Source organism: Hyaena hyaena, unplaced genomic scaffold (assembly GCF_003009895.1).
Source record: "Hyaena hyaena isolate Hyena2069 unplaced genomic scaffold, ASM300989v1 scaffold_356, whole genome shotgun sequence".
NCBI lineage: Eukaryota > Metazoa > Chordata > Mammalia > Carnivora > Hyaenidae > Hyaena > Hyaena hyaena.
Window position 1 is genome coordinate 644423 of NW_024080985.1, and position 15219 is coordinate 659641.

At 43.7% G+C, this 15219-nt stretch overlaps 1 protein-coding gene across 1 annotated transcript in view; it reads left to right on the plus strand.

The window, feature by feature from the left end:
• The first annotated feature begins 1075 nt into the window (after positions 1-1075).
• KLHL2 (kelch like family member 2) overlaps positions 1076-15219 on the plus strand; it is a 110668-nt gene continuing 96524 nt past the window's right edge. The window contains exons 1-2 of the mRNA XM_039249954.1: positions 1076-1195; positions 14429-14554. Coding sequence (XP_039105885.1) covers positions 1170-1195; positions 14429-14554 — 152 coding nt within the window. The 5' untranslated portion in view covers positions 1076-1169. The remainder of the gene's footprint in view (positions 1196-14428; positions 14555-15219) is intronic.

Below are 15219 nucleotides of genomic sequence, written 5' to 3' on the forward strand. Positions count from 1 at the left end.
CGCATGACTCTTCCCTTGCCCTGAGCAGTCTTTGCTTTTCTCAAGATTCATTTTATTCCATCTCGGTCTAAATGACATCATTGGCGGGGCCTTCTGTGGCTACTCCTAAAATAGCATCCCATCTCCTCACTCTGATTTTCTTCATAGCAGGCATCGTTCGTTCGTTTCTCAGTCCGTCTAGATTGACAGCTCCACAAGCACACAGACCTGGCTTTGCTCTCTCATCGTATCCCGTACCAAAACCTTGTCTAACAGTAGGTGCTCACTTCACTTCCCCAGCGAATGCATCAGACACTGAGGAGGGAGGCCCGGCTCCTTGCCTGGAACACAGGACAGGCAAATTCATTTCTTCCTGCCTCAGTTTCACCATTTGTAAAGGAAGTGGCTGGTTATGCCTACCCTTCCCATCTCCCCGGGGAATAGGCTCAACTCAAAAGGGAAGGAGGTGAACACGCCTGCAAAGCAGAGCAGTAAGTGAATAGCGAGCGCTAATATGCTGTGCTTTCGGGTGCCCTTTTTCCGCACAGACACCTCCCCCTCCCCATTTTGTAGCTCCCCCGCCCGGGTGACCCACAACCCCAGCTGCGGGCGGCCGCCGCCCCCGTCCCGCCCCGCGGGCCCGCGTCTGGGCACGCCCGCCCGCCCGCTCCTGGCTGGAGCCCGCCCGCCTCCACCACCAGCAGCAGTAGCGGCGGCGGCGGCGGCAGCAGCACCCTCAGCAGCAGCAGTAGCAGCACCCTCCGCCGCGGCAGCACCCTCAGCACCCTCCGCAGCGGCAGAGGCAGGAGGAAGGGGAGGCGCCGAGGGAGGGGTCCTCGGCTGCCGCGGGAGGCCGCATCGCCGTCCCGTCACGGCGTCGGCGCGGCCGGGGCCAAACCCGGAAGTGGCCGAGCCCGCGCGCCCGCCCGTCCCGCCGCCGCCGCCGCCGCCACCGCCCGGCACTCCAGCGAGCGCGGGAGCCGCGCAGGCAGACGGAGCGCGCCCGGCCGAGCGGGCCATGGCCGCGGGGGCCGCCGCCGCAGGTGGTGGCGCGCGGTGAGGCGAGCGCGGCGCCCCCTCCGGGGCGGATGGAACGCGGCTCGGCGGGCGGGCAGTGCCGGCGTCCGCGGCTGGAATGGTGCTGGCGGCGGCGGTCGGTGCCTGCGTTCTGAAGCCCGAGAGGAGCCACAATGGAGACGCCGCCGCTGCCTCCCGCGTGAGTGAGCGGGCGGGCGGGCTGTGCGGCTGCGGATGAGCGCGCCGCTGCGGCGCGTGTCGCCGGCCACGGGCGCCGCTCGGGAACGGCCGCCCGGTGCCCGCCGGCGGAAGACGCCCGGAGCCGCCGGGGAGCGGACGCTGGGGGCGGCGGGAGGTGGGAGCTGCGGGGCGTGACGAGGCGCGGTTCCCGCAGTCCTGAGGCGGACGCGGGCGGCAACTCAGGCTGGCCGGGCAGCGACTTAGCACCCTGGCTGGTATCTCGGGAAGGGTCTTCCCGATCCCAGGCGAATAGAAGATTCGGGCTGGGATGGGCTTGGGGACTCTGCCCGTCCTGGGTACGCCTCCCTGGAACGCATGGGTGGCTGGTGCCTAGCCTGCCACCCCCTTTCTCAGGGACGGAGATATGCTGCACGGGAGTCCGTTGAAAAAAGGGTACTGGAAAGTACCAGACACCGGTGTCTAAACGAATTGACCTTAGAATGCTTGTTTCTTCGAATTCCTAGCAAAATTAATATCTGAAGAGCTTTTACATCACTCTCAACGAGCCACGGCTGCTCAGGGCATGTGACCTCTTTTACCTGGCACTGCAGAAAATTGTATCCAGAAACCAGAGCATCTTCTGTTTCCTTGATACCCTGGGCAAATTAGTAGTGTAGCGACCTGCCAGGCACAGGTGTTTTTTTCCTTGGTACCCAGATCCATTCAAGGTACCTGCAGCGAAACTACTTTCCGGAAATATCAACAGCTGGACAATTATGTGGAAGCTATCGAACATTTGCATTATTCAGTACAGTGTATATTTTTTGAAAGTATTTGCTAAAAGTGGACTGTAAATCCCCAGGAGTTTTGAAAATTTCTATTTTGATTTGCCTTCCTTAGTTTAACCTTTATCAAGAAACAGGAGCCCGTTGAATCTGACTTTTCAGACCGCAGGCAAACCTCCTTCTGAGACCGGTGTACCTTTTCATGAGAGCTTATTCATGGAGCTTTATCGTTTTCCACTTAGATTTGGCCAGCTTCGCTCCTTGCCGGTTGTACCGCACCAGCCTCTTGTGGTTATTTGGCAGAATTCCAGCGAAAATATGGGTATTGGGCCTGGGCTGAATAATTTTTTGATGTCCAGTCCTTTTAAGGAGAGCTAATAGGATCCTGGGACTATAATGTCTAAAAGTGCCTTACAGAATTTTTAGCTTGAGTGGAACAGAGTCATGGGGATCTAAGGAGTAGATGATAAAACTGATGATGAATGGACCTTTCCCGGCGGGTAGAAGCAAGGGCTCCGTGGCTTCCTGATCACTTAGTTCTGAGGGCTTTGTGATCAGGTCATGTTCTTCAGCAGGTTTGGGAAGGCTCCTGAACCCCTAGGAAACATGATGGTGGATTGTTAGCATCAGCAGCGTGAATATAGCACCAGCACATGGGTTCTGTCCAAGCTCAGAGACAGTTAAGGCAGGAAATGCTTCGTGTATATAGACAGCACATAGTGTATAGAATATATCATGTAGGCTTGTTATCTGTAGTAAACCTGTTCCCTTTGTATCAGTTTCCTGCAGTCCCCTTTTACTTTTGGAGCAGGGGGGGGGGACTACAGGAAAAAACAAGGGGCTCTTAGAATGCAGGTGGAAAAAGGGTGTGGACAACAAGCAGCCTCTGGAGGAAGGGACTAGAGACAGAAAATGATTTAAATAGAGGTAATTGAAAATGAAATGGACATGTGCATGGAAATATTGATACACTCAATCTAGGACAGATCAGTTAATCATAATTTTGGTATCCACCACAATTCTTTGGTATTGAGACTCCATCAATAATGCTGGAACAATGACAGGCTGAGATATAATGGAAAACAAGGAATGTCAGCAGGGATGAAAGAATTGTTAAAACTTCTTTTAATCAGGGGTGGCTAAAGTTGTGAGACTTCCTCATTGTTGATATCCATTTAATAATAAATACAAATTAGGGTTTGTTTTCATTTGGTCCATCCAGAATTAACCCTCATTCTGGAATTTGTTAGAATCAGAAATAGTTTCCCTTCCTACCCCTTGGCCGACTTGCCTTCGCTCCCGTTAGCTTACTTTTTCCTCTCACGCTAAATCATGGGTGCTGTATTCGAGAATTGAAGGCAGTGTCTTTGGGAAGGAGCTTTATTGGGCCTCAGTGGGCTGGAGTTGGGTAGATGGAGGCGGTCGAAGTTATTGGGAGGGCTCAGCTTTTCATAAGGTTAAGATTTTTAGCTTGAGCTTTAAGGCAAGGAAAGATGTTTGATGTGGACTTAAAATGCCTTGGGTGATGTGGTTGGAAGCAGGGACTCAGATCCTCTTTGGGCAAGTGTCTGTTTATTAGTTCGTTAATTCTGCAAATATCTGAATGGCCATCTCTGCCTGCCACTGTGGAGGGGCTCATGCTCGTCCTTCTGTAACAGCCAGGCTTACCCAGTTTTCAAATCCCACCTTGCTGCCCTTCGGCCTGGTAGCACATTGCCTTGTAGGAGTAGAGAGGACTGCCTGGGTTCCCTAGCTCCTTCGGGATGGGATGGGCTCATTGAAATTAGGTTTTGATCTCTTGTGCTCTTTCCACTCTTCACTCTTTGCCTCCAAGTTCTCTTCATCCTTTTTGATTCTCATATTGGCACTGGGCTTCATAGCTCTGTTTTTTTCCATCTTCTATGTGGCATTTAGATTCTCTTGCATTTGGGTGATACTGAAACGTGGGACCTTTGCCTCTGATCGAACCCAAAGATGTGTAACTGAAAATTAGATGTAGGATCAGTAAAGGAATTAGGGGTGGTAAACTGAGATGTGCAGCCCTGACCTCAGGACTGCTTTGCGTATTCTAGCTTTTTTGGCTCTTTTGGTAAAGGATTTTCATAACTATGAAATTGAGGGAAGGCTGAGGTATAGGATGGAATGCATCCCTTTGACCGCCCCTCACCGGTCAGTGTTTTGGTCCCTGTTTTCTTACTGGCTCTGCTTTTACAGGTTGGCTTTCTCTCTACAAACCTTACATCTTTGCTTTTCCTTCATAGAACTCAGCAAACATGTCTCAGATACAACCATCTCTTGGATCCGTGATTCCACATCACTGGAGACTCTTGGCATCGGGGTTGTTCAAGCGCAGGCAGACAGACATCCTGTTGACCGTGTTCTAAGGGATTTAGGCAGCCCAGGGTTGGTTGAATCAGAGCAGAGGTTTTCAGAATTTTGGATTTCACTGACCTGTGAAGTTAAAAAAAAAAAAAAACACCCAAAACTGAGGTCCATCACAGAATTGCTAAGTTACTCATTTTGGTCAGTAGAAAAAAAATTGATAAAGTAATAATTATAGCTGCTATCATTTTTTTTTTTTTTGTAAAAGAAAAGACAGTCTAGTGTCCCTTTCCGAAAACAAAGAAGGACATAGTCTCAGACTAAAAGATAGTTCTTATATTGAATTAACTTAGTTTTATGAAAACGTACTACATTTTCCTTGTTTGACACAGATGAGTAAAAAGTTTAGTGAAGCCCGACATTTGTGATCCACTGGGCCAGAAGTCCTTTAATGTTCTTTCTAATTTTAAGATTCAGCTACTGTGAATTTGGAACCTTGACACAGGTTACGCCAATATTCATTGGCTTGTCTATAGCACACTTGAATGTAGTCTTGTTTTTGTTTAGCTAGACATGAATGTAAATTGGGCATGTGTCAGATCATAGGTGAATTGCCTCAGTGACGGACAAAGCTATTTAAAATATGTGGAAGCAATAATGGCTAAGAAAGTAATTTGAAAGAAGACATGGATCAATGTGTGTTGAAAGAAGCATTATATAAGGAAAATTCTAAGGTGTATTTGGGAACTTAAGAAGTGGATTCTAGAAATGGGTAACATTGATGCAGTAGTCTTAAATTTTTCTGATGCTGGTAAATCACTCCTCCCTCTCCCACTAAATAGCCCCAAATCTCGTTTCTATAATGCACATAGTAGGCATTCAATAAATGTTAGTAAGCGTGCTTTCTTGAAGGTGACTGTAGATTTACTCATCTGTGGTTGTAATGGAATTGCACTAGCAGTGTTTATGAAAACAATTGAACTTCTTCCTTAAGATCAGGTGGAAGGTTCTTTTAAGGTGATAGAGAAAATGAAAATTGCTTTTCATATGCTTGTCTATAGAATTCTTCCAAATTCCAAATGTTATTTACTATTTATAATAAGGGAGATGAGGTTTTTCATTTGTGCTTACTGGGTGCTTACTATGACCAGACTTTGGAGCTATCTCAGAAAACAAAGTCTTTTTCCCTATGGTTGAAACTGATAGGAAACAAACATATGGTACAATCACTGTAGTGCTAGGATGAGTATACTTTGTGTGTTAACATGCTTTATTGTTTTACATTTCAGACAATTGGCATTTGCTGAAGTATTTTTGTGACCTATTCTTTTCACTGATCCTGCCTTGAAAATATGCCCTTGCTTTCTATGACACTACTTTTTCTTGGGTTCCTCCTGTAGTTTTTAGGTTGCTAATGTGATTTACTTTACTTTATTACTTTATCTCATTTAATCTTGTGAACAACCTTATGGTGTAGGTCTCTTATATTTTTTCAGATGGTAAATTACTTTTCGAAGGTTGTTAAGTAGGAGGTGAAGTTGGGACTCCCTCAGTGATCACTGTTTTCTGTCTTGACATGGCTTTTCTCCTGTTGCTGTTCATTGGCAGTGGCTGCTCTTCACAGATATAGGTTTTGGCCCGTTCTTTTTAACCAAGTATTAATCACTATGTTGTGGCTCCGTCTGTATCTTAAGCCTAGGCTCTAGATCAGTGCCTGGTCTTGAATTTTCAGCTTCTTACAGAACTTCTGCTCCTAGCTTCTATATCAGGTTCAACATGTTTAAAACTGAGTTCAGAACCTTTGCTCTCAAACTGATTTCCCTTTATAACATCTGCACATAAGCAATGGAATAATCATTCTTTTGGTCCCAGATACCCAAAGCCTTGGCATGGCCTTTGATTTCTCCGTCCCCCTCCCTCTCTCCCACCCCCTTCCTCTTCCTCCCGTTACCTCTCCCCTTCCCCCTCTCTCCCTCCCCCTTCCCTCCCCCTCCTCCCTCCCCCTCCTCCCTCCCCTTCCCCCTCCCCCTCTTCCTCTCCCCTTCTCCCCCTCTCCCCTTCCTCCTCTCCCTCTCTCCCTTATCATCCTCCACATTTTATCAGCTCCCAGAAACTGTAGTCTTGGTTTCAAGTATCCATTCTGACCCCTCCCATCCTGAATATATTTTATTCCTTGATACCTACATTTTTTTCTCTTACCTTTTCTCCTGTTGAACTCTATGTGTTGTTTCCTCACCTTTCAGTCCACCTACTATTTGGTCCCAACATCTTAGAGTCACATCAAGTGACTTACCAAAACCAGTTATCTTATCCAGAGGGTCAGAACCCGCTATCATTTTGTCCTAATCTTACAATGTGTTTAAAAGTATTATATGCTTTGACCTCCTAGAGTAAACTCTACCTTATCACAAGCCAGGAATCTCCAGCCTTTTCCCATTCTGTCCCCGGTTCAAACAGCTTGGAATTCTTCCGAAGCCCACTTGGAACCCTGTCTTCCTTCACAAAGTCTTCCCTACTCTAATTCATTCCAGCTGCTCTTCGCATTCCGGTAGTATCAGTAGCCCACTGTTTTTGCACCTGTGTACTGACTTGTGCCATTCCCTGGTGGTTGCAGATGTGCCTCCCCAGTTAGACAGTAACTGGAGAAGTGTCCTGCATTCAGCCTCCTTCATATCCCCCATTCTGCTTATGTCAGGGTATGCAGTCGGAGTCGAGGCAGTGCTTATCTACTTGATTTATTAGCACTGGTGGTTGTATGGAGTATTGCTAATAATTTTTAATTGAATGTTGCAATTAAAAACTAGGGAGGCCAATAAAAGCCATAAAAGTATATCTCTATATTCAGTTTGGCTCCTAACCTCAACATTTTTCTTCTCAACTCTGTGTTTACATTCATACAGTATTTAATGCTTGTACAGCTCCCTGAGGCAAGTAGGTGAAGTGTTATTATCTTTGACTTTCCTATTACATTTCGTATTAGACATTTTTGTGGAATAACAGCACCCTGTTTTATAAGTAAACAGTCTGAAGCCCGGAGAGGCCAAGTGACTACACCCAAGGTCACTTGGTTAGTATTTGACATGGACAGGAATACAGTTCAGGTCTTTTAGCTGATTCTGGTCCTCTTCTAGTGCCTTTCCATTCAAGTGTTGGAAAATGTAGCCTAGATAGCTGAATTGTCAAATCAAATTGCTGCCCTCTCTGACTAGCCAAGTGCCCATAATACTAGGGAAAGTGGCAAAAGAAAGGCCAGAAACGAGGGTTGATAAAAGACATGGGAGTGTTTGAAATAGATCATCAACCTCCTCCTCCCTATTTTAGCACATCACAAATACCCCACCCTGACAGTGCTTTGTTAACTGTTTGTTTATAACATATTCTTGAAAATAAGATTGATCTTGCATAAGACATGCTTTTCCCCTGGTCCCTTTCCTGGTAATAGTCACTGCCAGGGACAAAAAGTGCCTGATTGTGCTCTGTTTGTCATGTAGGTGGGAGGGAAAGAGGGAGAGTGAGCTGAGTTGAACTGAAGCAGAGCTTTTTACAGCTCTATTGTTCTACTATCAGAGAGCAATTATATTCCAACTTCCATCAACCTCTCCACTTCAGACATCTCAACCACCTCCTCCTGCCAGTGCTTCTCCGCACACTTAACATAAAGCCACACAACTAAATCCTAGGGAAGAAGGGGTGGGGAGATCTCCCTCTGTCCTCCAGTAGGTTCAGTGCTCTGCCTTAGCTGCTAATCCTTTTAGGAAAATCAGGCATTTCCAGCTCTTCCAGCTCAGACAAATCTGAAACATAACTTTTGGGAGGGTATGTGCTGTACTGACGTATTCAGTGGCATTCCCTTCTATTCTGTCACCATGCAAAGCTAATACAGTATTACAGTATTGACGATAATTCCTGTGCTGTACTTTTCATCCTTGTGACTTATTTTAGAACTGGAAGTTTGTACCTCTTAATCCCCTTCACCTAGTTCGCCCACCCCGCCAAACCTTCTCCTCTCTAGCAACCAGTAGATTGTAGTCTATAATCATGAGTCTTTTTCGCTTTTGTCGTCGTTTGTTTGTAGTTTAGATTCCACATGTAAGTGAAATCATGTGATATTTGTCTTTGACTTTTTTTCACTTAGCATGATACCCTTTAGGTTCATCCATGTCGTTGCAAATGGCAAGATTTCTGTGGCATTATGATGTAAGGTGTTCTGTGACTGGATAGCACGATTTGGTTTTGTTTTGTCTCACAGGATGTCTTATATTCAGTTCTGTGGGTCTCCAAATTCTTACATGTAAATAGGGTAGACATTAACTTTCTTTAAGCTGTATTTATTTGGTAACAGGACCATATGTTTATAGATGGTAGTCTGCTGGCTCTATACCTAATGAAAGTTTAAATTCCAAACAATTGAAGAGAATCTGCAGAACATGTCTCTTTGTCTTTAGCTGATTACAAAAACTGAAGCCACAACTCTACCACAAACCAAAACACATTTCCAGTGGAGAAAGCCCTCTATTTTTACAGCCTCTAAATACTAGGCGGTCATTTGGGTGAGATGAAGGATGTGAGAGTATTTCGTTGGGAAACTGTCGAGTCACATGACATACTAGTTAAAATATTGACCATAGTGGAATCTCTCTACTTCTGATATCTTGGACTTGCAGATGAGAGCGGTGTTAGTCTAATCAGCTTCTGAGTGGAAGTTTAAGCTAGGGAAGACGGCAGAGAAAATGGAAGAGATATTATAAAGTAATGGAGAAACTTCAGAGCAGTGTAGCATGGATGGTGACTTTGAAAACAACAGCTGCTGATGTGAACTTGGCAGAAGTTTGTGAGTAATGGTGGGTGACTCATTGTGAGCAAGGGAGTCTTGCAGCTTTTGAAGTGAACAGGCAGAGGGGAGAGCAAAGAAGGTGGCCACCCAGGGGCTAAGTATTTATGTCCTAAATGTGAAAACGCCTGGTCCCCTGTTAAATTTTGCAGCTGCATCATTCACATGAGTTACAGCATTGTTTCTACCAGAAAACCCTAAAAACATGAACAACCCATATTATCTAAAGTGTTTGTTCTCAATCTGAGATGATTGTCCCGGGTGGGAGATAAGTGGGAAGTGGGTGGTGGGGATATATGACATCACTTTTTTTTTTTTTTTTTTTTAAGTATTATACATAGCTGCCTCTCACCCCTGCTCCTGGAGATGCTGTCATTCAGATATACCTAGTCTTATAAAAAGGGTTTGCCTGAATCCTTGTGGGAAAAGGGATGGTTATGTGCAGTTTGAAAAATTGTTTGGGGGTGCCTGGGTGGCTCAGTTGATTAAGTGTCTTGACTTCAGCTCAGGTCATGATCTCACGGTTTGTGGGTTTGAGCCCTGCGTCAGGCTCTGTACTGACAGCTAGCTCAGAGCCTGGATTCTGCTTCAGATTCTGTATCTCCTTCTCTCTCTGGCCGTCCCCTGCTCACTCTGTCTCTCTCTCTCAAATAAAATAAAAACATTAAAAACAATTTAAAAAAAATGAAAAATCGTTTGGGTCATCGATGTAAATTTTTTTTTAAATTAAAAACAGTTTTTTAAATTTATTTTTGAAAGAGAGACAGACAGTGTGTGAGCAGGGGAGGGTCAGAGAGAGAGAGAGAGGGACAGAATCTGAAGCAGCCTCCATGCTCTGAGTTGTCAGCATAGAGCCCGACACGGGGCTCACTCAAACTCATGAACCATGAGATCATGGTCTGAGCCAAAGTCATACGCTTAACTGAGCCACCCAGGCACCCCTAAAATTTTTTCTGAATTTATTTATTTTGAGAGAGAGAGAGAGCACACACAAGCAAGCAAGCATGAGCAAGGAAGGGCAGAGACTATGGGAGAGAGAGAATTCCAAGCTGACAGTGCAGAGCCTGACACGGGGCCCCATCTCATGAACCATGAGATCATGACCTGAGCCGAAATCAAAAGTCAGACACTTAACCAACTGAGCCACCCAGGCGCTCCTTGCCTGGGTCATTCTGATCCTTCTGCCCCCCACCATTAGGGATCACCATGCCAGAGCCAGTAATAATATATATCTAAAGAAACTATGCCTCATTTCTAAGATGGCCTCAGAATTCTTGTAGTAGATTTAAACCTTTGCTTGATTACGGATCTTGACTCTTTGAGGGAAACAGTCCTGTTAGAAACTTTGTTTTCTTCTCTGAGAATTCATTTCTGTCACTAGCGTGTTTTGGGACAGAGTTAGAGTTACCTAGTTAGCTAGTCTGAAAAGCCGACCTTGCCCACAGCTGGAAATTTGCAGAAGAGTCAGTCATTGAAGGAAGGCTCAAAGATTATCTATTATAAAACATAGGCATGTATTGGGATCCAGACTCTTGGAAGCCTCAGCTATTTTGAGTATTTTTTGATAATAGTAGGCTATAGGATAGTTTTAAGACTGGTTGCGAGTTAGAGTTGGTGAAAGACTTAAAAATGAAAGAACCTTGAAGAAGTATCTCTTCTAGATAATTTTAAAAAGGCGGTTCTCAGAATGAGAAGTTTCTCTGGAAAAGGCTAGCTCCCTGCTTCAGAAGGGAAGCAGGGAGAAGGTTTAACTGCACTTACTGATGTACCTTAAAGGGTAAACCTTGACCTCCCATTTAGCTGCTTCCTAGTATATGTTCATTTTCCACGTCTGTAGTTTTAGGCATGATGTGTCATTTTGTTACTCAGTTCTGCTTCTGAATGAAAGACTGTCTAACACAAAACCACATAGGAAATGGAAAATTGTGGAAAGGACGTTAGCATTGAAAAGGTAGCCCGGTGCAGCAGGGTGCTGTATTTGTAAGTAGCTCTCAGTACAGAGAACACTTAAAAAAAAAAAAAATCAGTGTTATTTCTTACTTATTCCTTTAAGCCTTTGAATAAAGTCTTTTCTTTGTAGAGTTTCTGGAGTACATCAGAAAAAGCAGGAGCTGAAAATAGCTTTAAGAATGTGCCAGTATAGATATTGATTGTTGTATGGTAACTGTCTTAAAGTTAATTCTCTAATGCAGGGAGTTTTAATTCATAATTTCCTAAGCAAATATACACACCCTTGGCTCTTAAATAATGGTATTTTTCTAGGGCTGAGTTGCTTTCACTTCCATTCTGAGCATTAAACTAGAAGCTGATGTAAACCTTCTTAACTTGCTATACATGTGGACATTCAGTGTTAAGTGGTCAGAAAGTTTGCATCGGTTGCCTATATCTATATAATTTCCCTTTCTTCCTACTGTTTTCTTTATGAAAGGGTGGTGGGAAATAGCCTTATACTATAAAATGTTTCCCAGTCCCCTCTGCCAGATCTGAATGTTCTTTCATCTTTGGCTTCTAGACTTTCTAGCTCTTTTTCTCAGGCCAGTGTAACTCTCCCTCTCCACACACATGTGCGCACACATACACACGTACACACACGCATGCACACACACATGTGGCCACAGGGAGTAGGATGTACCGTCCATTCCCATTCCAGGAATGTCCCATTCCAGCTATGGGCTCACCCCATGGAGTCAGGGTCTTGTACCAATTTGCTTGTAAGGCACCCTTTAAAATCTTTCACATGAAGGGGAAACAGGACTTATCTCCACTTCTGGTATGCAAACCCTCGAAGAATCAGATGCCTCAACTAGTGTTGATTCTTGGGGAACAGAGGACCGAGCAAGGATAGCATCTGTGGTTAACGATGGAGGTTACATTAATGTTTGAGTGCTTGAGTTCCATTGCTTCATGTACCTTCTGTGTAATCAATGACCCCCATGTTTCTATCCAGCTGAAGTTTTCTATCCAATTCTAGACTCTAATATGCCAATTTGATGTCTTCACTTGGATGTCTGGTGTCTTAAAACCAACATGTATGAAGGCTTAGCTCTTGACCTTCCTACCCCCAGCCTGGTTCCACCTGCAGCCTTCCCCATCCCAATTAATGGAAACTCAATCTTTCCAGTTGCTCAAACCAAAAAATTTCGAGTCATTCTGATTTTCTTTGATGTGCCACATGCATTTCATCAACAAACCTCGTTGGCATTACCTTTAAAATATACCCAGAACCCAGCCACTTCTCATCACTGCTCCTACCGTGCTCCAAGCTCTGGCATCCCCTACTGACTCTTCTAAATAGTTAACCCTCTTTTATCTTTGCCCACATCGGCTAGTCTCAGCCAGCAGCCAAAGTGATCCTTTTGAAAACGTAAGTTGGATTGTGTCACCCTTCTGGGATGCCTCCCTATTCACTCAGGGTAAAAGCCAAAGTCCTTATGGTGTCCCATAGGCCCTACGTGATCTGCACTCCTCTCTGTCCCCTGGCCCCAGCCCTGGCCCCACTGTTCCTGGAACACACCAGGCACATACAGGCCTTTGCTCTGGCTCTTCATTCCTTCTCGATCTTCTCTCACCTCCTAGTCCTGGTTCAGGTCACATTTCTCAGTTGGACTATTGGTGACCTGATGACCCTGTTGACTTGTGCAAGTTGTGTCACTCCATCCTCTTGATTTTTTTTACCCTGCTCTTTTTCTTCTATCCATAGATCATTTTCTGACGTGCTTCCTATTTTAGTGATTGTTCTGTATATCATCTCCTCCTCGTTGCCCCTGCTGGACTCCAAGCTGTGTGAGGAAAGAGCCTTTTTTTGTTCATTGTTCGCCTGGATTCCAAGTGCCTAGAGTAGTGCTTGGTACATAGTTGGCATTCAAAAAATGTTTGCTGAGTGAATTCATGAAATGTAATACTTTAAAAAATAAATGATTCTTTCAGAATGGGTCAGGAAAGGAAGAGGAATGAAGAGAAATGTGGCAATAAGTAATGATGCTTGCCTGTTGTTCTTTGTGTGATATATATGCAAGTGTGATTTCTTTAGGCTTAATTTGGTATCCTGCTTTTTTTCTTTAATAGCTTTATTGAGGTATAATTTACATGCCATAAAATTCACCCATTACAGTTGTACAATTCAGTGATTTTTAGTACATTTCTAGAGTTGTGCAGTGGTCTTCTCAAAAAGTTCCCTTAGGTCAATTAGTAGTTAATCCCCACTCCCTGCCATGGTACCCTGATTTTATTTGTTAATTTTTTTGCTCCCAAGTCTCGAAAAAGTAATTTATACAGCAATATTAATTAGAGTCTGTGCTCTTAAAAATTGTTTTTTTTTTTTTTAATTTTTTTTTTTTTAATGTTTTATTTATTTCTAGGAGAGACAGAGAGACAGCAGGAGCAGGGGAGGGTCAGTGAGAGAGTCACAGACTCTGAAACAGGCTCCAGGCTCTGAGCTGGCAGTCAGCGCAGAGCCCGACGCGGGGCTCGAACCCACGAACCACGAGATCATGACCTGAGCGAAAGTCGGACGCTTAACCGACTAAGCCACCCGGGCGCCCCTTAAAAATTATGTTTAAATATGAAGTTAAATACCATTGCTTAAGGTAGAAAATGGTATTGAACATTAGTGAAAAGAATGAACTCAGAGTCAGACTGACTTTGCTCTTACCCAGCTCTATGATTTAGTTACTTAAATTATTTTTTGCCTTCATTTTTTCATCTGTTACATGGGGATAATAATAGTAATGAGTTCACGGAACTGTTGTGAAGATTAAGCAAATAATGCAAGTAAACAACAGCACAGTGGCTGCTGAATAGTAAATACTCAATAAACTTCGGCTAATAGGATTCATCTTTCATTACAAGAGTAGGTCTGAAATATATGGGATAAATAGCCTGGTAGTAGAGAGCAAAATTCAAATCCGATTCTACATTTTTGAAGTTTGTGTAAAATATGATTCTGTTCCTGTCTTGGTTTGTAAATAATGTATGACTATAGCAGATTGTTAAAAGCAGGTTAATTTCCAACAGAGATCATTTCTCAGCATTTTTATTTCAAGGTATCTGCTGAACCACTTTTCCTGAATTTTCTGAGCTCCTCTGTGGTAGAGCTTTGACACCATGGAGGTGATTACCCACTTTTTTGTTGAAATCACAGTGACCATCAGAAAGTGCCCTGAATTGTTTCTTCATCTTACATTGGGATACACTGTGAGACTTCCTCTAAATGAGTTTGAGAGATTCGTTGTATCTCTTGTAGCCTAATTACCTGAACTAAATTATTTTTAATAAGATCTTTTCTGTTTTTTTTTTCCTTTTCTTTTATGTACAGATGCACAAAGCAGGGTCATCAGAAGCCTCTCGATTCAAAAGATGATAATACTGAAAAACACTGCCCAGTGACAGTGAATCCTTGGCATATGAAGAAAGCTTTTAAAGTCATGAACGAATTAAGAAGGTATTGTTACATTAATATACATGTAACCATGGATCTCCTCCTTTTATTTTGTAGTTGTTTCTAGTGAATATTCTCTTCATGCCTTATTGGTTCTTTGATATAGAGAACATTAAAATCATTTTCTCCAGGTTTTTTTTTTTTCTTTTATTAGAAGCATGAATAGTATAAGGCTTTCTGTCTGATATGGTAGCAACTAGCCACATGTGGCTAATCTGAGTTAAGATGTTCTGTAAGATACCATATGTTTTCACTCATATGTGGAACAGGAGAAACTTAACAGAGGACCGTAGGGGAGGGGAAGGGGAAAAAAATAGTTAAGGAATGGGAGGGAGGCAAACCCCAAGAGACTCTTAAATGCTGAGAACAAACTGAGGGTTGATAGGGATGGGGGAGAGGGGAAAATAGATGATGGGCATGGAGGAGGGCACTTGTTGGAATGGGTACTTGATGTTGTATGGAAACCAACCTGACAATAAACTATATTAAAAAAAAAAAAAAAAAAGATGTCTGTAAGTAGAAAATACAAAATGGATTTCCAAAATTTAGTACAAAAAAGATTGTACAATGTTTCATTAGTAAGTTTTGAGAATACTGACTACATTTAAAAATAATATATGGGATATTTTGGGTTAAATAGAATATATTGTTGAAATTATTTTCACTTG